The sequence below is a fragment of the Ursus maritimus genome, unplaced genomic scaffold (assembly GCF_017311325.1).
Source record: "Ursus maritimus isolate PB19 unplaced genomic scaffold, ASM1731132v1 scaffold_38, whole genome shotgun sequence".
Taxonomy (NCBI): domain Eukaryota; kingdom Metazoa; phylum Chordata; class Mammalia; order Carnivora; family Ursidae; genus Ursus; species Ursus maritimus.
Genome location: NW_024426452.1, coordinates 385322 through 411566, shown reverse-complemented (window position 1 = coordinate 411566; position 26245 = coordinate 385322). Strand labels below are relative to the sequence as shown.

At 43.3% G+C, this 26245-nt stretch overlaps 1 protein-coding gene across 1 annotated transcript in view; it reads right to left on the bottom strand.

The window, feature by feature from the left end:
- ABHD12 (abhydrolase domain containing 12, lysophospholipase) overlaps positions 1-21761 on the bottom strand; it is an 86987-nt gene extending 65226 nt beyond the window's left edge. Inside the window, exon 1 of the mRNA XM_040620948.1 lies at positions 21553-21761. Within this exon, the coding sequence (XP_040476882.1) occupies positions 21553-21743 (191 nt within the window). The 5' untranslated portion in view covers positions 21744-21761. The remainder of the gene's footprint in view (positions 1-21552) is intronic.
- Between the last annotated feature and the right edge of the window lie 4484 nt (positions 21762-26245).

Genomic DNA, 26245 nt, shown 5'->3' with positions numbered 1-26245 from the left:
TTCTGCCCATTTCTTGAGTGGATTTTCTGTTTTTTTGGGTGTTGAGTTTGTTAAGTTCTTTATAGATTTTGCATACTAGCCCTTTATTTGGTAAGTCATTTACAAATATCTTCTCCCATTCCACAGGCTGCCTTTTAGTTTTGGTGATTGTTTCCTTTGCTGTGCAGAAGCCTTTTATTTTGATGAAGTCCCAAAAGTTTATTTTTCCTTTTGTTTCCCTTGCCTCTGGACTCTTCTCTTACAATCATTTATTAAGGATATTATCCCCTTGTCTGATATTTTACATATTTAAAAGCATTTCCCTCTATCATTTGTTTTTTTATTAGGAATCCTTTTTTAAATTGTAGGTGAATTTTTTTTTTCTTTTTTAAAAAAATGTTTGAGTATAGTTGACACACAATATTACTTTAGCTTCAGGCACACAACAGTGATTCAACATCTCTATGTATTATGCTGTGCTCACCACAACTGTACCTCCCACCTGTCAGCATACAACACCACTACAGTACCACTGACTATATTCCCTATGCTGTGCCTCTTATTCCCAATTATAGGAGAACTTCTAATTTTTATGTATTCTTATATTGTATTAGCCTTTTTCTTTATAATTCCTTCCTCTACTTTACAGGAAGATGTTCTTCTTTGCCCTTGAGACTGGATAAACATACTCATTTATCTTTTAGGGCTTGGAACTTCACATTCAATCCATGTGAGCTGTATCTTGGCACACAGTGGGAGGTACAGCTCTGAGTTTATATCCTAAATAGTTACCTGATAGTTTCTATCTAAAATGCCACCTTGAACACACACAGTTAAAGATGGTAGATTTAACTGTTCCCTCCCAAACCCCCACTAAAATGACAACACACTTTGTTGTAAAAAGCATAAAACCCTAAGGGCAAAGAATGAGAGGAGAGATACCAACATTTTGGAAGCTGGAAAGCAGGAGTCCTAGGAATTCAGCTGATACCTCCAGGAATGTCCTAAGGCAGCATGCAGGGACATAAGATATGTGACCCAGTGGCTCCAGGTGCATGTGAAAGGGGCTCAGGCTGGGACCCCAATCAGAAGGACAATTTGGAAAAACCCTCTGGACCTCCACCTCACTGATTAGAGTGGGGCCACTGTTCCATCCCACCAAAAGGCTGAAGGTAGGAAAAGTACACAGGTTTCTGGACTGCAGAGGGTCAGGTATGCTAAAAGCAGAAAAGATACATGAAACTTTAGAAAAGCACACTGAGAGTCCCCAGCCTTCTTGCTCTGTTCCTAGAGAGATGAAAGCTGGAGATGGGCTATGGCGTGCTCGGGAGCAAGATATGTAGGGCGGCCTCATACCTCTGACTGTCCTTTTGCCAAATGCCCAGCACCTGATCTACACTACAGCTTGCCATTTGCAACCATGGGAGCCCCATGTGCCCAAGACTCACTCATAGCCTTGCACCCTGCCTTCCCTAAAGGACAACTGAGGCAGACTGATCTGGACAGAACTGCATTAAATCTATTTGGGGAAGAAGCATCTTTTCAATCTGTAGCTTTTTTTAAAAAAAAGATGTTATTTATTTATTTGTTTATGTATTTATTCATTTGAGAGAGAGAGCACGAGTGGGGAGGAGAGGGAGAAGCAGGCTCCCCACTGAGCAAGGAGCCCAATGTGGGGCTCGATCCCAGGACCCTGGGATCACGACCTGAGCCAAACGCAGACACCCAACCAACTGAGCCACCCAGGTGCCCCCAATATGTAGCTTCTTATCTAAAAATGAAATATATATTTCAACTTAAGCAAATATTATGTTATGCTTTCAGTAAAGCTGAATAATTTTCTTGATAAACATTCTACATATTTCTTATGCTTATTTTTAGATACTGTATATTTTTTGTTGCTACCATAAAATAGTTACATTTTTCCAGCGGGTTAGTTACTAGTATATAAGAATTAACTCCTTCCTTCCTTCCTTCCTTCCTTCCTTCCTTTTGCATTTGAAAATCTTGCTAAGCTCCATTAATTCTGAGAAGTTTCTAGTTGATTTTATTGGAGTTTTCCAGATGGGTAGTTATCATCTGCAAGCAAGCAATGATAATTTTGGCTCTTCCTTATAGGTTTATCTTTTAACTTTTTATCTTCCCGCAATATCTACAACATTCAGAATAATATTTTATGGTAGAGGTGAGAGCAGATGAAAAGTCTTGTTTCTTCACTTGAATTTCCACTCATTTACCAAATACTTATCAAATATCTACCATATGCCAAGCAGTAAATAAAACACTGATTAACATTTTACTTTTCATTATAATGTTGGTCGATGAGATTGTCATCTTTGATCAAGATTTAACTTTAAGTTCAGTAGATGGCAGACTTGTCAATAAAACTACTGCAATATGAAGGTATAAAAAGCAGCTTTAGGGGTGCCTGGGTGGCTCAATCAGTTAAGCGGCTGCCTTCGGCTCAGGTCATGATCCCAGAGTCCTGGGATCGAGCCCCACATTGGGCTCCTTGCTCAGCGGGGAGCCTGCTTCTCCCTCTGCCTGCAGCTTCCCATGTTTGTGCTCTCTCTCTCTCTCTCTGACAAACAATTAAAATCTTTAAAATAAATCAATATTTATTTTTTTTTAAAGCAGCTTTAGAAGACACAACATAAGCATTTCCCTCCTCACGCGAACCTCTACACCCTAGTGGACAATCTGCGGCTGCTGCACCTCACAGGGCAGGTAACAAGAGCAGACCGAATGCCCCAAGACATGCCACCCAGCCCTTGGTCAAGGCCATCCTGAGCCTTCACAGAAAAAGCTCTCGAAATCATTTTCCTTCCATTTTAACAGAACAAGTTAAAACTCACAATGAAGCAATATTCTGGAAACTTATCTTCAGATATAAAGGGCTACACAGCTATTATGAGATACTTCCTATTATCAAAACAAGTAGCATTAAGTATAACATGTAGAAATGAAACAATGATATTCTATCTTCCCCCATGTTATTTGCAAAAAATAAGAAACTGACAATACCAATGAGGTCAATGTGAGCAAACACTCAGTGGGACCTGCCCTCTGACTGAGCGACCCCACTCTGAAGGGGGGACTGCACAGCCTCCATCGTCCCAGCATGTCAGGAAGACGCTACACGGAGATCCTCTCTGCAACACAGTCTGTGAGACGGAAAGGGAGTATACTTGCAATATTCAACAGGGATTACTTTTTCCTAGCTTTATGCCCTCCCTGATTAACAGATAAATGCAGAAAATTTGCAAGTTGCCAAAAAAGCATTAAAAAGAGGATAAAAATCACCTCATATCACATGATCCTAAACAACCACTGCCAATGTACTAATGTAGTATGTCTGTATAAGCTCGATTCCACACCGATTAGAACTTACAAAGTTAGGGTCTGTGGTGGAGACAGCCAGCAGACCACCAAAAGTTTGCACTCCCCCTCCACTAGGGTAGAGCTGGTGGTGGAAGGTGTCTCCCTAGTTGGGACTATCCTCCCCAGCCCGCCTGGGGGGCAGGTAGAGCTACGTGCACAGAGCTCACCAAGGTAACGGAGTCGAGCCATGGGTGTCTGGCTGTCTACTGATTTGGTAAAGTAGCTAGTGTCATCCTAACTAATAGGACATTACACTCTGCATGCTCATGTTTACTTTCAGGTCACCAATAATTTTTTTGAGGTCATATATGTAAATCGTTAAAGAGAAATAAAACAATATAAAGTCTCACTGCCGACTTGTCTCCATGCATCCTGTCACCCTAGTGCCCAGATACTCATTTTTATTAGCTACTTACTTCTCCCCCCAGTGTCCCTTATGCAACTATGTGTACATGTTCTCATTTCTTCCTTTTCTTTCTTTCGTACAAAAGGTGGCCTACTACACATTATAAACTGTTTTACACCTTGATTTTTCTCTCTCAACAACATGTTCAGGCAATTTCTCCATATTCATTCATGCCTTTTGTGCAGCTCCATAGTATTTCACTGGGCTGGTACAGCAACAGGTGATTAACCCCGCCTCCCACTGCTGAACTCTCAGGGTTTCCAACAATCAATGCCACTACGAATCATTTTGTACACATGTAATTTTTATGTGCAAGTGCACAGAGGAGGGTACTAGAATGGAAACAGACCGAAGAGTAAATGCACCTGGAAGAGGCAACTCTCACAAATCCCTGTCTCCCTCAAAGCCTCACTAACAAAGTGGTTGATGAAGATGCACGTTTCCAATCTGATAGGTGAGAAATGGCACCTTGGTATAGTTTTAATGTGATTTCCCTAATTACGAATGAGGGTGATTGAGCGCCCTTTCACACACTGAAGGGTTATGGTAATTTTTTTCTCTATGAATTCTACATGTCCTTCGCACATTTTCCCACTGGTTTTGACCTTTTTCTTTTCAATACCTTGAAGTTCTTTATCTATCAGGGGAATTAGCTCACCTATATGAGTTGCACAATGTTCTCGTCCTTTGTCATTGGGTATGTCACGCAGATGTTTTCCACATTTATGAAGTGAAATTCTTTTAAAACCTTTTAACAGAATTCAACTTTTTAATTAGAAAGACTTTCATTGCAAGACTATGAAGAATTTCTCTCATGTTTTCTTCTAGTACTTTTGGTTTCATTTTTACATTTAATCCTTTTGAACATTGATCCTGGTGTATGGTCTAAGATGTGGATCCAGATTTATTTTATTCCAAATGGCTACCAGTTGTCCCTAAACCCTTTATTAAAAATCTAAATCAATTTTTTTTTAAAGATTTTATTTATTTATTTGACAGAGATAGAGACAGCCAGCGAGAGAGGGAACACAAGCAGGGGGAGTGGGAGAGGAAGAAGCAGGCTCCTAGCGGAGGAGCCTGATGTGGGGCTCGATCCCATAACGCCGGGATCACGCCCTGAGCCGAAGGCAGACGCTTTACCGTTGTGCCACCCAGGCGCCCCAAAAATCTAAATCAATTTTGACTCCACTCATTTAAGATCCCACCTTTACCCCAAATGCCCAAGTGGATCTGAGACTATGTCTGGAATTTCTGTCCTGTCTCATTAGCTTGCTACTCACAGTTACCACCACAGTCCTAAAACAGAGCACTGCAACATGGACCAGTCTCTACTCACCACTCTCTCTTCTCTCTGCTTTTCACTGAACTTCAGAATCTCTTGTGTAGAACCCAAGAGAAACGGGCTGGCATATTTATTTGAAATCTTGTTAAATGAATAATCTGACTTAGAGAGATTAGGCTTTCTTATTCAAAAACACATATGTCCTTACATTTGTTCAAGCCTACTTTTGTGAGCTTTGGGAATGTTTTAAGTTTTCCTCTTATGGATTTGCGTATTTCTAAGCATCCTTATAGGATTATTTTTTTGTTGACAATATTTTTTGTCTCCTCCTCCCTTAGACTTCACAACCATTTGCTCTTTTGTGTATACAAAAGCTACGGATCACAGTATACTGATTTTCTATCTCCATAATAGTGGATAGGGCATCTCTGTACACAGCAATGACACCCAGTTGTTAAGAAAAACGAACGGGTGTCTATGCAGTGACACGGTGTGGGGGTGGAAGGGTTCGGGGTCTTGTAAGGAACTGTTCATGTCAGGGAAAAAGAGGTGGGGCACAGAGAACTTACTGCAGATGCTTTGGTATTTTAAAAAAATTTTACATATATTCCTTTTATATAATAACAGAGATTTCACAATTGTATCAGCAGGAACAGGCTACATCATGTTGCAGCCACCAACCACCAGCAACTCTGGTGGCACACAGACATAGTTTTCTTGCTCTGGCTCTGCGTCCAGCACAGGTTGTCTGGGCTTCCACTGACCCTCATCACTCAGGAATCTCACAGGAGGCTCCAGCACTCTACAACGTCACCATCTCCACAAATGGCTTCAGGAAGGAGGGCAAGGAGAACCCAACCTGCTGTGCAATGCTCCTACCTAGAAGAGGCACACATACCTCATTTCAAGTGGGCAAGGCCCCAGACTGGAAGCTCGGGGAGCAGCGGAGATGTGCCCACAGGGTGAAACAGTTGACGTGCGTGCACAGCACTGACAAAATAGACAGTGAGCCACTTCACAAATCCGCGCTGGAAAAACCTGCTCTTTAAAAGAGCCCTGAGTAAATTTTTTAACAAAGGACTATTTTTAGATGTAAGTGAACGTGCCCCCACACACTTTTTTTTTAAGTAGGCTCCACACTGTGGAGCTCAAACCGACAACCCCGAGATCAAGAGCTAAGCTGAAATCAAGAGTTGGTCACTTAATCAACTGAGCCACCCAGGCACCCCATACTCTTTACTTTTCCTATCTGGGAAGACTGAGGTTCCAGACTCTTTATTAAAAGAGTGCACACCGATAACACAGAAATCGCTACTTAAATTGACGACAGGTGCCCTGGAAAGACTCACCCTTCAATGTTTGTGGTCCCTCATGTTGATGACTAGAGGTCCCCATGATTCACACTCACTCATTAGGGAGCCAGAAGGGGCTGACAAGGTGAGCTTCATACAATGCTCTCCTTGGAGGTCTGGTTTCCCCACAGCCTCTGCAGCAGGGACCCAGACCCTGCCAGTGACTCCAAAACTGACAAGATGGGAGGTGCTAAGCTACTGAGAAGGTCCCAAAGGAGGCCATCAACCCGAGGAAAGGCTCTGCGGCAGGCCTGTGACCCCAGAAGCCCACCCCTGAGCACTGTGCCGTGGCCGCTAATGCGGTCAGAGAAGGAAAGCGACACCCTGGTTGAAGTCTGGTTTCCCTCCTGAGACACTGGCCCAGTATTTTCAACCTACGCTGTTTCCGTCTTCTAATAGCACGTGTACAAGAGACAGCCCCAGCACAAGGAGGAGCACAGTGGCTAGGACGCAGGCCCTGGGGCCTGCCTGGCAAGGCCTGCAATGGAGGTGGGACCACAGGCAAGCTACAGACTATGTGTGACACAGTTTCCTCATCTGGGATAACGCACCCCACCTCAGGAGGTAGTTGTGAACATTTCGTAAGTTAATGCATGCAAAGTGCTGAAGAGGACGCTATCTGGTACGAAGTACTGACGTTATTTTTACTAATTCTTCCTGTGCCCACGTTTATTGACTGTTGCCTTTTCCTGTCTTTACTTCTTCGGGACTGTTCTGCCTCAACACTCTCCTTCATCTTCTTTTCGCCCATCCTCAGCAAATACCAACTTGCCAAATGCTGTTTTTGAAAGACAGGGGAGTCTGGGACACAAGAGATGCAGGCAAATCACGAAGACCGTTGCTTTAAAAGCTCTGCAAACACAACCTTCCTACTGTTGAGGGGCCACGGACCAAGACCTGGTGTGGCAGCCTCCGCTCCCACACACAGGCCCCCTGGGTCAACACAGGCATTTAAGCGCGAAGGACCCATAACTGCCTGCTGCACCTAAGTGGTGGCAGCCACGCATCGGATCTCAGGATCGCACTGTGACCAGCCCTCATAAGCAGAGTCACAACCTGGAGTCAGCAGCAGGCTCAATTCACCCCTCAACCTACCCCTACCTGCCCTCCCTGACTCCGCCCCACAAAAAGACTGATTCCTAGATTTTTGTAGGTCATGAACTAGCAAAATCTTCTGCAAAATGAGGACTGACACAGTGTTGCCAAGTTTTTAATTTTACCATGTAAGGATTTCTAAAACTAGCTAATCTGATGAGAATATTTTAACACCAAAAAAGATACAAAGGACACTGTCTCAGAATTCACACACTATACAAATTAACCTTTATTAGATACTCTTTACACTGTCCTTATCTTTTCATTTCCCTTCCACACAGCAAAAATTTAGTTCAAAACTACCATGAACCCCAAGCCAGTATTGGGAACTCCTGCTCCTCAGGAATGGCACCATGGGCTTCCTCCACCTTTCCTGCCTTCCTCTTCACACCTGTGGTCCTGTTTTCTGTCTGCTTTGGTCCAACAAGGACCTGGTTTCAGGACAAAACTGGTTCCAGAAACACCCAGATTCCATTTTAGGGCCCTTATTCCTGTATCCTCTCTTTCATTTATGGAAGCAGTACCGGTTACAAACAAGAAGATAAACTTCTGGCCTCATTTCCTAAATGGGGCCAGTGTAATGACATCTTTTCAGCATCGCATACGGGGTTTTGCTCTTCCTGGCCCGGGTCAGAACAGCACAAGTCCTGATTTTCGATGGCAATAAGAGCTAATGCACAAATGGTGGGAAGGTACACATTGACAAAAATCAATACACTGTTTTCCTTTTTTTTTTCCCCTTAAGATTGTCTTTATTTATTCTAGAGAGAGAGAGAGAGAGAGACAGAGAGCACGAGCAGGGTCTGAGGGGGAGGGAGAAGCAGGCTCTCCGCTGAGCAGGGAGCTGGATGCAGAACTCAGTCCCAGGACCCTGGGATCATGACCCGAGTTGAAGGCAGCCGCTTAACCGACTCAGCCACCCAGGTGTCCCTCTCTTTTTTTTAATACATTGCTTTTCTATTTTATCAACAGTGCAAGCATAGAAATTTTTAAAAAATTTTCCTCATTGCTAATAAAAATAAAACCGTCTCAAAGAAAATGAGGTATGTACACACAATGGAATATCATTCAGCCTTAAAAAGGAAATTATGACATGTGTCACAACGCAGATGAACCTCAAAGACCTCATGCGAAGCGAAATAAGCCAGACACAAAAGGACAAATATTCTAGAATTCCACTTCTATGTGGAACCTAGAGTAGTCAGAAAGTTTAACAGTTGTCATCAGGGGTTGGGGTTGGGAGTGGGGAGTTAGCATTTAGTGCATACTGAGTTTCAGTTCTGGAAGACGAAACAGTTCTAGAGGCGGGGAGTAGTGATGGCTGCACAACTTGTGAATGTGCTTAATCCCATGGAATTGTGCATGTATAAATGGTAAACTGTTACATATATTTTTCCACAATAAAAAATATTTCCAAAAGGCTGTCTCATTTGGGAAATTAGTAGAGCTCCCCTTTCATTTAGCTGCTCACTCAAGAAGCATTCTGCTTGTCTAGCTCTAGATTTGTTTATCAGAACTAAGCATTCCACACCAACTAGAACAAGAAACTACCTGCTTTGCAAACCTATTTTCACAGCAAGAAAAGGTATCTGAGAAAGTTCTGAAACCTGTGGCAATGCAAAGCAAAAATACAAGGACTGAACATGTATTAGCAATATAGGTAATTTAGTATCTCAAAGAAACACATAAATACTGGGAAAACAAATTAACATGTAAAGTAGGTGTCTCTTGTGAACTTCTTTTAACTTAACAGAAAAAGAAGATAGAGTAGACAGAGAGAGAAAAGCATTATGCTACTGTATACGTGCATAATGCTGATCTGATCTTGTTGCAATCTTAGTACGACTCAGTGAAGGAGGCAGGACAGATAACACTCCCGGTATACAGATGTGGAAACTAAGCTCACAGCTATTAAATAACTTGCTCAAGGTAAGGCCTCAGCTGGGGAATGAGCTCAGGTCCTAGGCCTCAAAGTCTGGTCCATTCTTCCTATTCAACTAAATACTCATTTGGAATGAATCAAATACTGTCAGATATCTAGAAATTTTTTATAATGAAAAATTATAAAATTCAGTTCCCCTGGGTTTTCTCCTTAGGGTTTCAGATCACCCAACTATGCTCAGAATCCCAAAGGCTGGTTGGCAGCCAAACCCACAGAAGTTCCGGGTGGTGGCAAGTACACAGGTGAGAATGAAAGCTGGGGAAAAAAAATTTCTTTCAAAATGCTCACGTAAAAGCTCTGTAACATTTGTTTTGTTTTTTAAACAACTCTGAAAAAGAATTGATATGAACTGCAAATATTTAAAGTGTATAATTTTATCAGTTTTAAAACATGTAAACACTTTTGAAACCATCACCACAATCAAGATAGTGAACACACCCCTCACCCCAAAAGTTCATCTTGCCCATTTAAATTCCTCCCTCCTGCCCTTGTCTGGTCCCCACTCCCCACCCCAGTCACAGATCTACTGTCTGCAACTATAGGATAATTTCATATAAATGGGTATCTTTTGACTGGCTTCTTTCACTCAGCATAATTACTTTGAGATTCCTTTGTTTGTTCATCATTGCCTGTATCATTCTTTAAAAAAAAAAAACACGTTTATTTTTTAGAGTTTTAGGTTCAAAGCAAAACTGAACAGAAGGTACAGAGATTTATCACAGACCTCTGCCCCACACACATGCACAGCCTCCCCTACACCAGAGCAGTACCTTTGTTACAACTGATGAAGCAATACTGACACATCTTTACCACCCAGAATCCACTTACTTTAGGGTTCACTCTTGGTGTTGTACATTCTAAGAGTTCAGACAAATTTCTAATGACATGTATCTATTGCTATAGTATACTGCAGTCATTTCACTGCCTTAAACATCCTTTGTGGTCCAAGTTTACTCCTTTTGATTGCTGAGTAATATTCCACTGTGTGGCTATGCAACTCGTTTTTACACACACTTGCTGATGGGTATTGGATGCCAGTTTTCTTTGTTTAAAGGTTTTATTTTTAAGTAATCTCTCCACCCAACATGGGGTTCAAACTTAACCACCCCAAGATCAAGAGTCACATGCTCCGACTGAGCCAGCCAGGCACCCTGGACCATTTCCCGTTTTTGCCTATTACAGATTAAACCTGCTATTAACATTACTATTTTCGCTTTCGATTTCTTTGATTTCTCTTTTGATCTTTATTATGTTTTTTTTTCTTTTTACTTTGGGTTTAATTCCCACTTTTTGTTTATTGGTTTCTTAATATGGAAACTGAAGTCATTGAAGACCTTTCTTCCTTCCAATGGGCTTTTTTTGGTGCTATAAACTCAAGGATGCTTTAGGAATGTACAAATGTCTTTATTTTCATTCAGTTTGGACTACTTTCTAATTTCCTCTTGGATTTCTTCCATGTCCCATGGCTTATTCAAAAGTGTGTTATTCACTTCTCAAACACTTCAGGATTTTCCAGACATCTTGTTTTTACCGATTTCTAATTTAATTCCTTATGGTCAGAACACAGACTTTGCATGACTTAAATTCTTTTAAAGTTCTTGAGACTTGTTTTGTGGCCTAGAATATGATCTATCTGGGTTGATGTGCACTTGAAGAGAACACGTATCTACCTGCCTTTGCTGGACAGACTGCCAATCAAGTTAAGTTGGTAGACAGTGCTGTTGAAGTCTACCACATCCTTGTGGATTTTCTGCCTCCTAGTTCTATCAGTTGTTGAAAGCTCTGGCTGTAACCATGGATGTATCTACTTTCCTCACAGTTCTATTTCTGCTTTACGGATTTCGAAGCTCTGTCAATTACGTATACAAATATTCCAAGTTGTATGTCCTCTTGATTAACTGAGCTGTCATTATGAAATGATTTGCTTTATCTCTTGTAATATTCTTTGCTCTGAAATATACTGATACTAATATAGCCACCCCTGCTACCTTTTCTCTTCCTTATGATTCTCTTCATATCATTTTCTTACATATAGCTTACCTTCTGTAGGAATACAGTGTATAATACACATAACATAGAAAATATGTTAATCAACTATTTATTAGTAAGGCTTCTGGTTAACAGTAGGCTATTGGTAGTTAAGCTTCATGGAGTCAAAAGTTACAGTTTTCTGACTGCATGGGGTTAGGTATCCCTATCCCCCATGTTGTTCAAGGGGCAACTTGGTACATAAAATATATAACATATAAAGGTTTGCACAACATATATGCTATCTCATATTCTCTCAGAATGAACAAAACAGTAAAGCCAGGATTCAGTCCCCAAGACTAACTGCTGGTTAAATTCTTCTTAGTTCACACGTGAAAACCTGAAGAACAATCTTCAAAATCTTATTTGAACACAGCGAGTATTGGGGGTAATTTCACTCAACAGAATTGAAAAAGTTAGGGCTTTAATAAAATACACAAGAGCAATCCATAAATGTCTCTTTGTTCCCAGAGACGAAAACAAAAAATCATGAGGATGTTGGCAGAATTGTCCTGCTGTGGAAAGGCCTTATTCTCCTGCCAGAGACAAAAATGTTTTACATTACAGTATAGCTTGTTTTCAGGTGCTTTACATGCAACTACATTACCTGCTGTCACAAAAAACCAAAAATTCAACTGAGTGCATTTAAAGATCTTATTGGCTTTATTCAACAATTCCTGCATCGGGCAGCATCTAATCCAGCAGATAGGAGTTTGGAGGAGGGAGCTGCACAGAATGAAAGGCTTTTACAGGCAGAAGTGGGAATGAACAAGGAAGCTACACTGGGCCAGAAAGCAGGCTGGTTATTGTCTGGTCTCTTTCCTTTGGGGATGGCAAGGGTCTGTCAGGCAGATTACCTCACTAGTGCTGATCAGGCAATTCTTGAACGAGTGGTTTAAGATTCCATTTCTGGGAGAGCTGAAGCTGTAATTAAGTTAGGTCTTGGTTTGGCAAAGTAGGGCTTAACATAAGGGACTCCTTTTGGGGCCTGTTGTCTTATGTTTAAGACTACCTTGCTTTATTTTTCTTTATACCGTTTTGCACCCCTTGAAACGTTACTGTATATTTAAACACTACCTTTTTTGCTGCCTTTCTCCTTCATGACAATGTAAGCTCTATAAAGGCTGGGATCTGTCTGGCTCTTGTGCAACATTCTGTCCACATCCTCTTGCACACAGTAGGCCTCAACAAGTATTTGGTAGATGAGTGAAAGAACAAACACGCAAGCAATATTTTTGATATATGCCACACTGTTAACAGTAATTATCCAGGGAAATTCCACTTTCTCATTATCTTCTCTGTTTTAAATTTTTATTAAGAAATCTTTATTACTTTTGCAATCAGCAAAAAATTTAAATGGGAGAGGAACAGAGGGAGAGAGAGGGTTTCTTCAGGGCTGCCCTTCACCATGGTGATCACCATCCCTGGAGATCCTTCCTTGGTGCCTGCAGATCTCCCTCATGCTTTCCCTCGAGGCCCTGGGGCTGTAATAGCAGGCTCCCAGTCAGCCTACACTGGTGTAACAGTCCTTCTTTCTAGAACCCTAAGTCAAATATCAAACGTCCAGTCTTATTTTCCTGCCCGTAGGTTCTGCCGTGACAAGCCTTGTTGAAGTGTGTTGTGTCCCTGAACTGTGAGAATTTATACCTACAGAAACCTCAGTAAGCCAGGGATGCACTGTTGGATACGTGACATCCTGTCAGAGAAGTGAGAGCCTAAAAGATGAGACTCTCTGAAGATAAATCAGCACCAAAAAATGTCACAACAACAAAAGACAAAAGTGAGATCAGACTAACCATCTGCAGCCATGCCTGCATTTTGTCTTTACTATAGATACCATTAAAATACTTGCGTGTTAACAGCTGGCGGCTGCCACGAGTAAAAACTGACAGACAACAAACTCCCTGAGAACAGGTACTGTTTCCTTCCATCCTTATGTTCCCAGTGCCTAGCGCGCACCTGACCAACAACCCAAGTATTATAACTGTGTGCTAAATGAAACAACCTATGGGCACCTGCCACTGACGTGGCCATTTTCAGATAGCGGTGAAATGATCTTCCAGGACCAGGAATGGCACAAGTCAAGGATGAAAGAAGAAAGGGTGGGAAGTCTCTGTTGTACAAGAAAACAGTTAAAAGCCATACGTGTCTCTCAGGGACCTGAACTACCAGAACTACTATGCATCAAAATGACCTGCTCCAACCGTGGACACTCCTCCTTCCCATTACGACTAGTTCAGTCCATATAGCTAAATCTTGCATGGAGATCCCACAAGTTCGTAAGAACTGAAAACAACTTGAACTTTCTTTTCTTACCCTAAAGCTCAGGGCAAGTTCTTTCAAGCTTCAAGAACAGGTCCAAAAGTCTAGCATTCTGGAGATCTGCTTATATTCCTTCAGTGACACACCCTCTTTGCCTTCATCCTTGCAAAATGAAGAGTCTTACTCTTCTGAAACTACTCACACTGACACTCATCAACCCTCCCCTCTTTTCACCTTTTAGGGCATTTCCATATCTGGTGAACAGAACACAGATATTAAGACAACTCAAGTCCACAAGTGCCATCTCAAGACAAATTCTATTTAGAAACAGTTCTTTGCGTATTAGCGAAACCTGAGAGGTAAGGATTCTGCCTGGGTCCCACACAGTCACTCTATGTGATCTCAGTTCATGTTGCTCCTTTTCCTACCTCCACCTCCAACCCAGCTGTAAACCCCTCGTCATGAGGATGTGTGCAGAAACCCTGGGGAGCCACTGACCTCCCACTCAGGTGCCCCAGAACCAGGAAGCACTCGACTATGCAGAAACATGTGTGGCTTCTTAGACACGAGCTCACAGCTGAGATTACTTCCCCTGGGACCATTTCTGAAACGTTACATGTCAGAAAGAAAGGAAGGAAGGAAGGAAGGAAGGAAGGAAGGAAGGAAGGAAGGAAGAGTCCCTGCTAGGTAGCATGATTGTTCACAATGTTTAGCAAATATGGTGGAACAGTCTGTTTAGGTCAAGGACAAAGAACTAGCACTGTCCAGGTGGAGAAGTGAAAGGGAAAGACCTGCAGTGCCTCCCACCCCCCCCCGCCGGACAACTGTGCTCTTATTTCTCAAAGAAAGTAGAAGCATGCAGAAGACAACTTCCAACGCTCCCCCCCACAAAACTAACCACCTCCCTGCAGCTTTGTGGCTACTTTGGCCTGTCTTCACATCTGGGGACCCTCCACTTAGCCTTGGGGTACTGGGTCCCAGAGACACCATGCCACCAGCATCTGAATGGCCAGTCTATCCCTACTGGACCATCCCACTGAGCACAGCAATGAGCTCTAACAATAGCACTGGTCAGAAGCTTCCTCCCACCCCAGAGATCCCCCCTTATCTTTGCTCCCTTTTATGGTAAAATTCCTTTAAAAAGCTGTCTACATTTCTCCTCTTCACCTCTCCCCTGAGCCACTGTCAGGCTCTTACCTCCACCATTCCATTAATCCACTCTTGTTAACCACTCATGTCACCAAATCCAACAGCAGATCACACTTTCTCTGCAACAGGCTTCTTCACCCACCTGCCTTGACCATTTCCTCCTAGCACTCTTCCTAATCCATTCCCTTGCTTCCTTCAGGTCTCCTCTTCTCCCAGCCCCTAACCACTGAAGATCCGAGGCCCAGCCCTCAACCCCCATCATGACCCTAAATACCTTCTGCAGGCCAACAGTCAGAAGTCAGCCTAACTCCCCCGAACTCCAGCTCCTCCTACCGACTGCATCTGCAAAAGGAGGCCCCTCAATATGCCCCACACCAAACTCATCACCCCCAAAGCACTTGCTCTTTCCACAGCTGCCCATCTCAGCACATGGCAGCTCCCTGCCTCCGGTTGCTCAAAAGAAAACCGGTGAAGCATCTTTTTTTTTTTTTTTTAAGATTTTATTTATTTATTTGACAGAGATAGAGACAGCCAGCGAGAGAGGGAACACAAGCAGGGGGAGTGGGAGAGGAAGAAGCAGGCTCATAGCGGAGGAGCCTGATGTGGGGCTCGATCCCATAACGCCAGGATCACGCCCTGAGCTGAAGGCAGACGCTTTAACCACTGTGCCACCCAGGCGCCCCACCGGTGAAGCATCTTTGACCGTCCTCGCTCTCTCACATTAATCTACCCCCAAATCTGTTGACATCTCCTTCAAAACAGATCCAGAATGCAGCACTTCTCCCCTCCACAGCTACCGCCAGCCCAAGCCCCCAACATCTGTTGCCTGGATGACCCCTACCTGGTCCTCTGCTCTCTCTGGACCTCCAGTCTGTCCTTGTCACAGCAGAGTGACATGGCAATGACATACATCACATCAAGGCATTCCTCCACTCTAAAGAGGCCAGTGGCTTCCACTTGAATGTCCTCTATCAGAAAGGCCTCCTGCCATCTAAACCATGCACACATCACACATGCTCCTTACTGGCCTACTTTTCTCCTCAGCACTCCAAGCACCTGACGCAGCTCGTACTCACTTGTTTGTTATCTGCCTCCCCTACCAGAATGTAAAGTCCACGAGATGTGACCCGCATCCACTGCTGCAGCTTCCGCACTGAAAAGCGTTAATCTATAGAACAGGTACTCAAACTCTGCTAAGTGAACTGGTGAAAAAAGATGTTGAGGGGCGCCTGGGTAGCGCAGTCGTTAAAGCGTCTGCCTTCGGCTCAGGGCGTGATCCTGGCGTTCCGGGATGGAGCCCCACATCAGGCTCCTCCGCTATGAGCCTGCTTCTTCCTCTCCCACTCCCCCTGCCTGTGTTCCCTCTCTCGCTGGCTGTCTCTCTGTCACATAAATAAATAAAATCTTAAAAAAAAAAAAAGATGTTGAATAACCAAACAATATTGTTACAAATGTTGTTATACCGACAGATATGTTCACGGGTCATGATCATAACTATAGGCACAACTGGCTGAGAAGACATACTGGAATAGTTTGGGGGCAGAGAAGAGGAGGGTAAATTCCTCCTGACCTAAGTTAACAGAGCTTTCTCAGTAACCCCAACTAATAGTATTAGTAATAACCCCGGGGATGACCAAAGTAGAAGGTGCTACTGATTGAGCGCTCACCATGCACCCAGCTCTTTTGCATACCCGAGCTTCACCCCGATCCTACAGGGAAGGTATTTCTATCCCCACATCACAGAGAGAGAAACAAACTCAAAAAGTTGAACAAGTCTCCCCAACGCACAGAACATGAAAACACTTGCTTGGCGCTCCATCATCTATGTGAGTGATATCCTCTAAGATATCAAATGATCCTACAACGAGGACCACGCCCAAATAATGGCTCTGTTGGCTAAATGGACATCTCAGGCAAAGTGTCCTGTTACTGTTCTTCCCTGTGTCAGCATCCCCTCTCCTAACTGACCAGTCCCAATCTGGCCTTCAGTTCAGGACAAGACAAATGACTTACCTACTCCCTGTGCTGAAAGAGCCCTCTGCCAAAGCACAAACCCACCTACACCCAAGTTCTATGGCATCATCTCTGGGAGAAGAGCACTGACTTAATCTGTCAGTTTTCAAGATCATATTATAGTAAAAATCTTTCCCGTAGACTTCATTTTGTAAAGAAAAGTGCCCTAGCAGCAGGAGGAGGGGGGTCATGAGTCTGGAAAGGCAGCCTGTCTCCACTGGTGTCAGCATAACCCCGACAAGTTCACCCATCTTCTATGCCTCTTTCCAAGGCTAACTCCATGATAATGTCCTCAGGAGCCTTTGATCTACTTAAAAATATCTCCCACATATAAGCAATGTCTGCCCAGTTACCGTCCGTACATGACAGACACTCTCTTGAGAAGAGAGAGTGTGCACTGGCTAAAAAGAAAGTGGAAAGGAAGCAGAGATACAGGGCACAAAGTCCCACCAAAGAGGGAGACACCAGAGAAGCGCCAGGTCTCAGGGTCCTGGGTCCAGAGCTGAGTGTGGCCTTGATAAGATAAACTGCAATTGGGAAGAAATGGACCCAGCTGGGGGCCCCAGCTGATGCTCCATAAACAAAGCCTGCCCCCTTGATTGTCACAGTCCAGGCACAGAATGTTTTCTTGGGGAGTGGAAGGAGAAGGGGGATGGAAAAAAGCAAACTTTAACTACAAAAGCTAGCTCAGAACACACTCTCACCTTCTCAGTGTATAAAGAAAGGACAAAGAGATACCATGCAAAGCAGCTTCTAGGGTGAGCTCAGGAAGACTGATGTTGAAGGAGATGGGTGTTAACCTCAGCCATCTGCCTTTCTGGATTATAAGTAAAGCCATTAGCAGCTGGATGAAGTTCCTTGCTTTGGGTCAAGGAGGAACCAAGGTACCCAGGAGGATCCCCCTGTATTTACATGTGAGGATCACCGGCTATGAAACCTCCCATGCAGCCCACTGATCTCAGTCACCAGCAGATCCACGGATGAGCTGGGAGCGAAAGGATAAAAACTAGATCACTGAAACAGACAGACCCACACATCTCATTACCACCTTCCTAGGGTCCAAATTAGACCACTTTGCTGTAAGTTCCCAAGAACTCCAGGGTTACTGGAAAAAACAAAAACAAAAACAGGAAAGGCCCACAAATCCCTTGTTGGCCAAAAATTACCAGATACTATACAAAATTAATATCTAGTCCCGCCTCTTAGGAAGTGCAGGGTCAACACATGAGTTAGATAAACATTTACCTTTAAAAACAACCAATCCAGAAATTTAAAAAAAAATGTTTTGTTCTGTCTTACTCCAAAGTTATTGTTTTTATCTGAATTAGTTGCCGGCATTTACAAAGTTTGAGTTCATACACACACACACACACACACACACTCACACCCAGCTGCTCTTCTGGAGAGACCGGATGATCTGGCCACCTTAAGGCCACATTCCTGCCAGGGGCAGCAACAGGAGAGGTGCAGTAGCTGCTTTCAGATGGAAGATGTTCTCTCTACTTCTCCAGAACCCTCAGAAGCATCCTGGTCTCCCAGAATTAATTAACATCAACAACAAAAATTTTATTTGGGGAAAAAAAAGATTTTTTTCAAAGAAAAAATACTTCAGTGTATATCTGTGTATTAGATATACCATTAACTAGTCTAAATCAAAGGGGGAGGGGCGCCTGGGTGGCGCAGTCCTTAAGCCTCTGCCTTCGGCTCAGGGCATGACCCCAGTGTTCTGGGATCGAGCCCCACATCAGTCTCTTCTGCTGGGAGCCTGCTTCTTCCTCTCCCACTTCCCTGCTTGTGTTCCCTCTCTTGCTGGCTGTCTCTGTCAAAAAAATAAATGAAATCTTAAAAAAAATTCTTTATTAAAAAAATAATAAATAAATGAAAGGGGGAAAAAGGAAAAAAACGTAAGCACACAAAATCAGGGAACAGGACAGGGATAACAGCCCCAGATACAGAGGAAAAAGCTGGATAAAACAGATGATTTTCTATGAATGTATAAATCACCAAAACTAAACCAGAAAATGATAGCAAATCTAAAAAAGCACTAAGCTTTTTTTTTTTTTTAAGATTTTATTTATTAATTTGACATAGAGAGACAGCCAGCAAGAGAGGGAACAATTTTATATATTATATTTTATATATTTTTGTATTTTATATTTTTATATATATTTCAAAAGTCTCTATTTGTTCCAGTTCCCAAGTTATACTCTGAAGTAGTTACGAATAAAATCATTTGTTTTAAAACATTCTAGTCCCCCACCCTACAAAGAAATGGAGGGAAGAGGGACAAATGATTCAAGATTGGCAACACATGGCAAACTGTTTAAAAAGACGTGATGGATACATCCAGGTTCATTATATTCTCTTCCCTACTTTTGTGTATTTGAAAATGTGCACAATAGGACCCAAACAAAGGCAGGTACTGAGAGACTCAAAGGTACACAACAGGCTTATAAAAACACACAAAAATTGCCACCTAACAATTAGAAATGCAAATTAAAGCTACAAATCAGATGTCATTTTCATCAATCAAATAGAGAAAAGATCCAAATATTTGGTGATATTCAGTATTTGGGGGAAAGGAAGTAACTGACCTGCTGGGGAAAAGTATCCATCAGTACTTTGGAGGACTCCTTGGCCTCACCTTTCAAAATTATAAACACACACTCCGTGGCCCAGCAATTTCACTTCTTAGGAATTTATTCTAGAGATACTAATTCAATAAGTATTTTCCGCCACCTACTATGGCCATACACTAGAGACAGAAAAGTGGAGGAAACAAGGCCCCTGCTCTCATAGGGTTCCATTATTGTAGGGGAGGAGAGAACCAATAAAGCCAATTAAGTACACGGACAATTGCAAGGTCAAGGGAGATAAGTGTGATGAAAAAAGCAAACAGAATAAGGGTGTTGGGAGTGGCAAGAAGTCTATTTTGGATGGGCCTCTCTGAGGACGTGACAGTTGGGCAGAGACCTGGGTGAAGAAGAAAACAAAGGAGAAGAATGACCAGGAGAACATTCCAAGAAATAGGGAAGGAAACCACGGAGTAACACATACATTTGGCTTTCCTGCCCTCTGCTTTTCTTTTTATTCCCTAACAGTCTTTCGTTCCTCCAAAGGATATGAGCACCTCTTGAATGTCTTTCTTTGTCCTGATACAAAAATGAAAATAAACGTATCTTTGAAATACAATACATCTTTCGGGCCAGCACTGTTTCCCCAAACACTATTGTGCCTAATAATTTCATTTCTTCAAAGGAAGAATTCCCAAACTTATCTAGGTGTAATGCCAAACCTGTTTACAAAAGTACATTCAAGCTAGAATTAGTTTCACAAAAGATATTGACCAGTTACTAGATAATTTTATAGAAAAAAAAAAAAAAATACTGTCAGTCCCTGCCCTTCTGGCAAGAATGCGAACCACTGACTTAGAGAAGACTATAGTTTAATTTCATAACCTTTTAAGCAATGAGGTTGAAATGTTGAAGTGCCTATTTGGATAAATATTTATTTATTTGGATAAATATTATTTATCCAAATATTTTCAATTTCAATTTCATGATCTTTTAGGCAATGATATTGATATTTTTAGAGGCTATTTTAATAAATATTTGACACTGAAGTGGCCAGTGTCAATTAAGGGCGTTCCAGTTGACCCCAAAAGAAACGACTCTGCAACAACACCTGAGAACATTACATACTAACCTGTTCAAAACCGTGAAACACCCAGACTTCAAACTTGCCATGAATGATACGTTCTGTGAACAGCCAGATTAATTACAAAGCTAGCATATGGAGAGATCTGTCCCTGTGAAATACACTATCTTAATTCTGAAATCAGCTTTACCTGGATGCATTCATCTCCTATTCAGACAACGCAAAAAAAACTAAGACTTCCAGATTCTACAGAGATTCCTAAGGAGACAACTCAGTGTAATCCAATTTCAAGCACCATTAGCCATCTGCACAAGCAACGACAGGTTTCCCTCCAACAGCTGACGATGCGGTGTACCCCTGGCCACATCACACCACTGAACCTTCCCCCAAAGGTCCAGCAGAGAATGCCACTTCTGACAACTAGTTACCCGAGAAAAAATTACCAAAGTGAGAAACCGGGAAAAGGTAAGCTTCCGCACACGCCAGCCCAGCAAGAGGGGCGCTCAGTTTTGAGTTCTATGCAGATCTGAGGCCAAGAATCCCAATGCTCTCTGGCTCTGGAGCCTGCCCTTCCACGTCCCACCTCTTACGTGAGAGGCGTCCAGGAGCCTCACAAGGGACGCCCCCCACGCCCTCCTCTACTCTACAACGTGGGGTCGTGATTGCCCCTGCTCCCAGCCCCTGGGAAAGACGCTGGTCCAGCCGGTCGAGGACGGGGTACCACTGGCTCACCTGGGGAGGGTAAGGGCACGGGGCTGGGCTCCGCGGAGGGCCAGAAAAGGGCACCAGGGGAGGGAAGGGGACAGTCGGGGCCCTTCGGCAGGCAGCTATCTGGGGAAAGGATGCCCGCGGGCCGCACTGGCGGGCCAGGCGAGGGAAAGAGGACACGTGAGAATGCAGGGTAGACGTGGGGCGCTCCTGCAGGCAAGAAACGTACGGAGGGGCGGGGGGCTTAAGAGCTGCCTGCGGGCCAGGTAGGGGGCCCCGCCCCTGCGCCCTGCCTCCCCTGCCCAGCGCCCGCTTCATGCCCGCGTCCGCGGCGCAGCGCGGCTCTGCCGGCCCCTTGCCCGCCAGCCGCAGGTTCTGCTTCAGGCGGCAGTCGGCGTCCAGCGCCGCGGCGGCTGAGCCGGAGGAGGACGAGCCCGAGGCCGCGCAGCGCTCATGCTCCAAGGCGACGGGCTCCGTCCGCTTCCTCATCCCGCGGCCGACAGGGCCAGCCGCAGCGTGTACGTCACGGCAGGCCACCTAATCAGCATTCCACCGGAAGGCGGCTCTGCGACCCTGCAGTTGAATGACACTGTTGCTTTCTGAAAACTGTAAATCAAAGGAAATAGCGATTGCTGGTGAATGAAACCTTTTGTGTTCTTTTTTATTAGCACTTGAAGTTGGGTTTTCTCCAATATCTTTTTATGTTCTGTGAGCTCCAGTGTGATGGATATGCCTTTGGAAATTCGTGACGTAATTAAAGACTCCGTCCCCTCTGAATCACCTGCTGGTGGTTACAGGTGTTTTTCATCTTCTCTTTCTTTCAGCAGAGTTGATGAAGCCCTAGCCGATTTTGCGTAAAGAATGCTCGCAAAGATTGGATATAAATAAGAACCACAAACTGAACCTCTCCTGACAGTGAAGATTCTGTTTTTGATCATTCTAACCACCACCTCTTTTTGGGGGGCCAGTTATTGATTCCAGCTTTTGTCGTTGTTTGTTTTCCTAAAAGAAATACAATTTAAATAATGTTAAGTATGTTAATTTACTGTATGCTAGTGCCTGGTGATAAGGCTTGTAGTTCCCGTCAGTTTTATAATTGTATCTAGGATAGAATACATAAATTGTCTAAAAAAGTACCTAGTGTTCTGCCAGTTGGCAGCATCAGCTTTACATGTCAATTTGAAAAGGTTTAGATGTGAAGGGATGACATCCCCATACCAGAATGATCCCTGCTGCGTTCCCATAAATAAAGAGAGGTGTTCACTGGTCGGCCTTATCCATCCATCATGGAGCCAGAATGGGGAATGGAAGTGGTTCATTGATCAAAATATCAGAATTAGATCCATCTGTTTCAGATCTCTTTCCTTAACACCATCCAGAGAGTTCCTCTGACTTGGAAAATTAAAAAGACAAAAAAAAAATATCAACTGAACAACTGAAATAATATTCTATCTATCTACTATCTATCTATCTATCATCTATCTATCTATCTATCTATCTAGAATCATAATACATGTATATACACGTACATAATCATATATATCATAATGTGTTATGTAACTTACTAAAAGTTAACTTAAATATAGCCAAATAGCCAAATATACCACAATTTCAAATAACAGTTATGAAGAATGGTTCTGTCCCCAGCCTCTTCCCCTGTCCCCAGTACCCTGGGGAAGCCTTTGCCAGGGGACAAGGCAACGGGGTCCTGCTGCAATCATCCTCTTCCTTCACCTTCCTAATTAAGTGTGTCTGATCCACTTCTCAGTCTCATCCAAATTTTATGCTGATGTGGTCATGACATTTGTCCTAACAAATCAGATAATATTAATGAGCCATAATTACTTTACCCTCGTTTTATAGACAAAAGAATTTCATTGACAGTGTTATAAAAAATATCACAACTGGCATTCATATTTGTGTGGATAGCTTCAAATACAATTTTAAAATTTAAATGGTGAATTCTTTAAACTGTTATGCACATACTGGAGATTAGGAATCCAGAAACCGAAGTTAAAAAAAAAAAAAAACTGACCCTATCACTCACAAAATCCTCTTTAATTGAAAAAAAAAAAAAAAAAAAGCAAGGAAGGGAGGGCTGTTGAGAAGAGAGAAATGTGAGGGTTATTGAGTCTGGCTGGCATTGGGCCTTACCCGTACAGTCCTCAACTCTTGGTCCTGTAGGGGCCAAGGGCCAGGCTGCTCCAAGGTGGGCCACTTTGGCTTGAAGATTATTTTGACCTAAAGGCAATCAAGACCCTATGGACTTCCTCCCTATGAAAGAAACTTTTTGCCCCTTCCTTGACTAATAGAAGAATCTAAATTGGGGTCTTTCCCCAATTTAATAATGGTTATTACCAGAAATAAGTCTTATCCAAGTGACCCATCTATATGGCAAGGCAAGCATCTAATTACCAAACATTCGCTCTTCTTGCCCTGTGACTTGCATTCTTTCCCTTCAAAGTCCCAGACCCCCACCTGATTCTCTTTAGTTCAGGATGGATACATACACACACACCTTATTTTGCCTATCTTTGGAATTTCCATGTCAGTGTGGATTCCCTGTATGTAGGAAACTAAATTTGATTTTCTCCTGTTAATCTGTCTCATATCAATTTGATTCTTAGTACAGCTTGACGGACCTAGAAGGGGACAGGAAATTCTTGCTCCTGATATTCCACATTGACTTTCTGTATGGTCTTCAAATACTATGCTACACTGGTGACACCCACATTTGTATCTCTAGTCCATACCCTTTCCTTGAACCCCAGGCTCCTCTATCTAATGGTCTACTCATCCACTCTAATATCCTGTAGGCACCTAAAGTTCCTATGTTCAAAACTGAGCTCCCAACTCTTTTCCCTCCCCCAACTCCACGTGTAACCTTCCTCACCTCAGGAAGGGCAACCTTGTATTTACATTTCCGTAGGTCAAAACCCTGGGATCATCCTTGAATCCTCTCTTCTTATGTCTGTATTAGCACTCCTTTCAAAATCTATCCAGGACACAACCACTTCTCACCACCGCCTCCATCCACACCCTGGCCCAAGCTGCCATCTTCTCTCACCTGGATTATTTTAATAGCATAAGTGGTCTCCTGCCTCCACCATTGTCAACTTTTGTCTACTTAACTCAGCCGTCGGAAAGTTCTTTTTAAAGACGTAGCTCCAATCCTGTCACTTGTTTGCTCAAAATACCTGTATGGTTTCCCATCTCACTGAAAATAAAACAGAAAACTTGTGAGAGGGCCTACAAGGGTCCTACCTGACATGGCCTCCAGTCCTCACTCTGATCTCAGCCACCAGGGTCTCCCTCCCTTACTCTGCTCCAGTGTCACTGCCTCCTTGCTGATGCGGGGACCCCAAGGAGAGGTGTGGGTGGCACGTGTGTGAGCCACCCATTCCCCTCCTTGGGGCCTTTGTACTTACGTTCCTGCTGCCCATAATTCTCTGCCCAACCTATGGCCCCGTTTCCACATGCCTTACTTGCTCCACACTGCAGGTCTGTGCCTTCTCTGAACACCAACAAAACCCTCAGGTCCTCTCATCATCACTCTATTTACCTGCCTTGGCTTATTCTCCTTAGCACTTTTCACTAATATATTTATCATCAGTATATCTGTATCCCACACTGGAACATAGACTTGAGAACAAGTACTTTGTTCACTACTTTATTTTCAGTATCTAGAACAATGTGCAGTATATAGTAAGCACTTCATAAATATTTGCTTAAAGAGTAATGAATCACCACAACCCCTTAGAAGTGTGTACTGTTGGCCCCATTGTACAGGTAAGGAAATGAATCTCAGGCCGAGATTCTGAAATTAAAAAGGTGTATGACAAAGGCTGTGGCTACTGGTGATTTTTGGAATACAATTCTGTAGCACAGTCCACTATAGATCTGTGTATTTAATAAAACTTAGCTAAATTATCCCTGACTGTAGAGCTGAAAAGGAAATGTCACTCAATTAAGATTACACGTCTGTTTCATCTTTATTTGCAAAAGAGGAACATAGTTTCTGGGGTTAGCTAGAATGAAGCCAGTCATATTTTCTTTTTAGAAATGTTGCTTTTTAAAAGGTAACCAAGTAGGGGCGCCTGGGTGGCACAGCGGTTAAGCGTCTGCCTTCGGCTCAGGGCGTGATCCCGGCGTTATGGGATCGAGCCCCACATCAGGCTCCTCCGCTATGAGCCTGCTTCTTCCTCTCCCACTCCCCCTGCTTGTGTTCCCTCTCTCGCTGGCTGTCTCTATCCTGTCGAATAAGTAAATAAAATCTTAAAAAAAAAAAAGTAACCAAGTAAAACAAATTGTTTCTATAGCAGTAATTTCCACCTTTGATTCTATATGGTTATGAAAATTTCCATAATCGTATAGGTAAATTATGGCTGTGCGAATTCGTGTTAATCTGGGTATTTTTCCCTCTCTGTAGACTTCACCATTAGAGCTATTTCCAAATGTTTTAAAATGACTCTTCTAAAATCAAAGGTGCTTCTGTGGGGTTGAAAACTTACATGCATAGTCTGCCACTTTAGAAGCTGAGTAACCTTGGATAAGTTATCTATTCAGTGATTGGGGTGCCTGACTGGCTTAGTGGTTAGAACCTGCAACTTTTTTTTTTTTTTTTAAGATTTTATTTATTTATGTGACAGAGAGACAGCCAGCGAGAGAGGGAACACAGCAGGGGGAGTGGGAGAGGAAGAAGCAGTCTCCCAGCGGAGGAGCCTGACGTGGGACTCGATCCCGGAACGAGGAGCCTGACGTGGGACTCGATCCCGGAACGCCAGGATCACACCCTGAGCCGAAGGCAGAGGCTTTAAGGACTGCGCTACCCAGGCGCCCCTAGAACCTGCAACTCTTGATCTTAGGGTTCTGAGTTCAAGCCCTATTTTGGGCATGGAGCCTACTTTAAAAAAAAGGAGGGGGAGGGGAGGGAGAGGGGGAGGGGAGGGAGAGGGGGAGGGGGGAGAGGGAGGAGAGGAAGGGGGATGGGG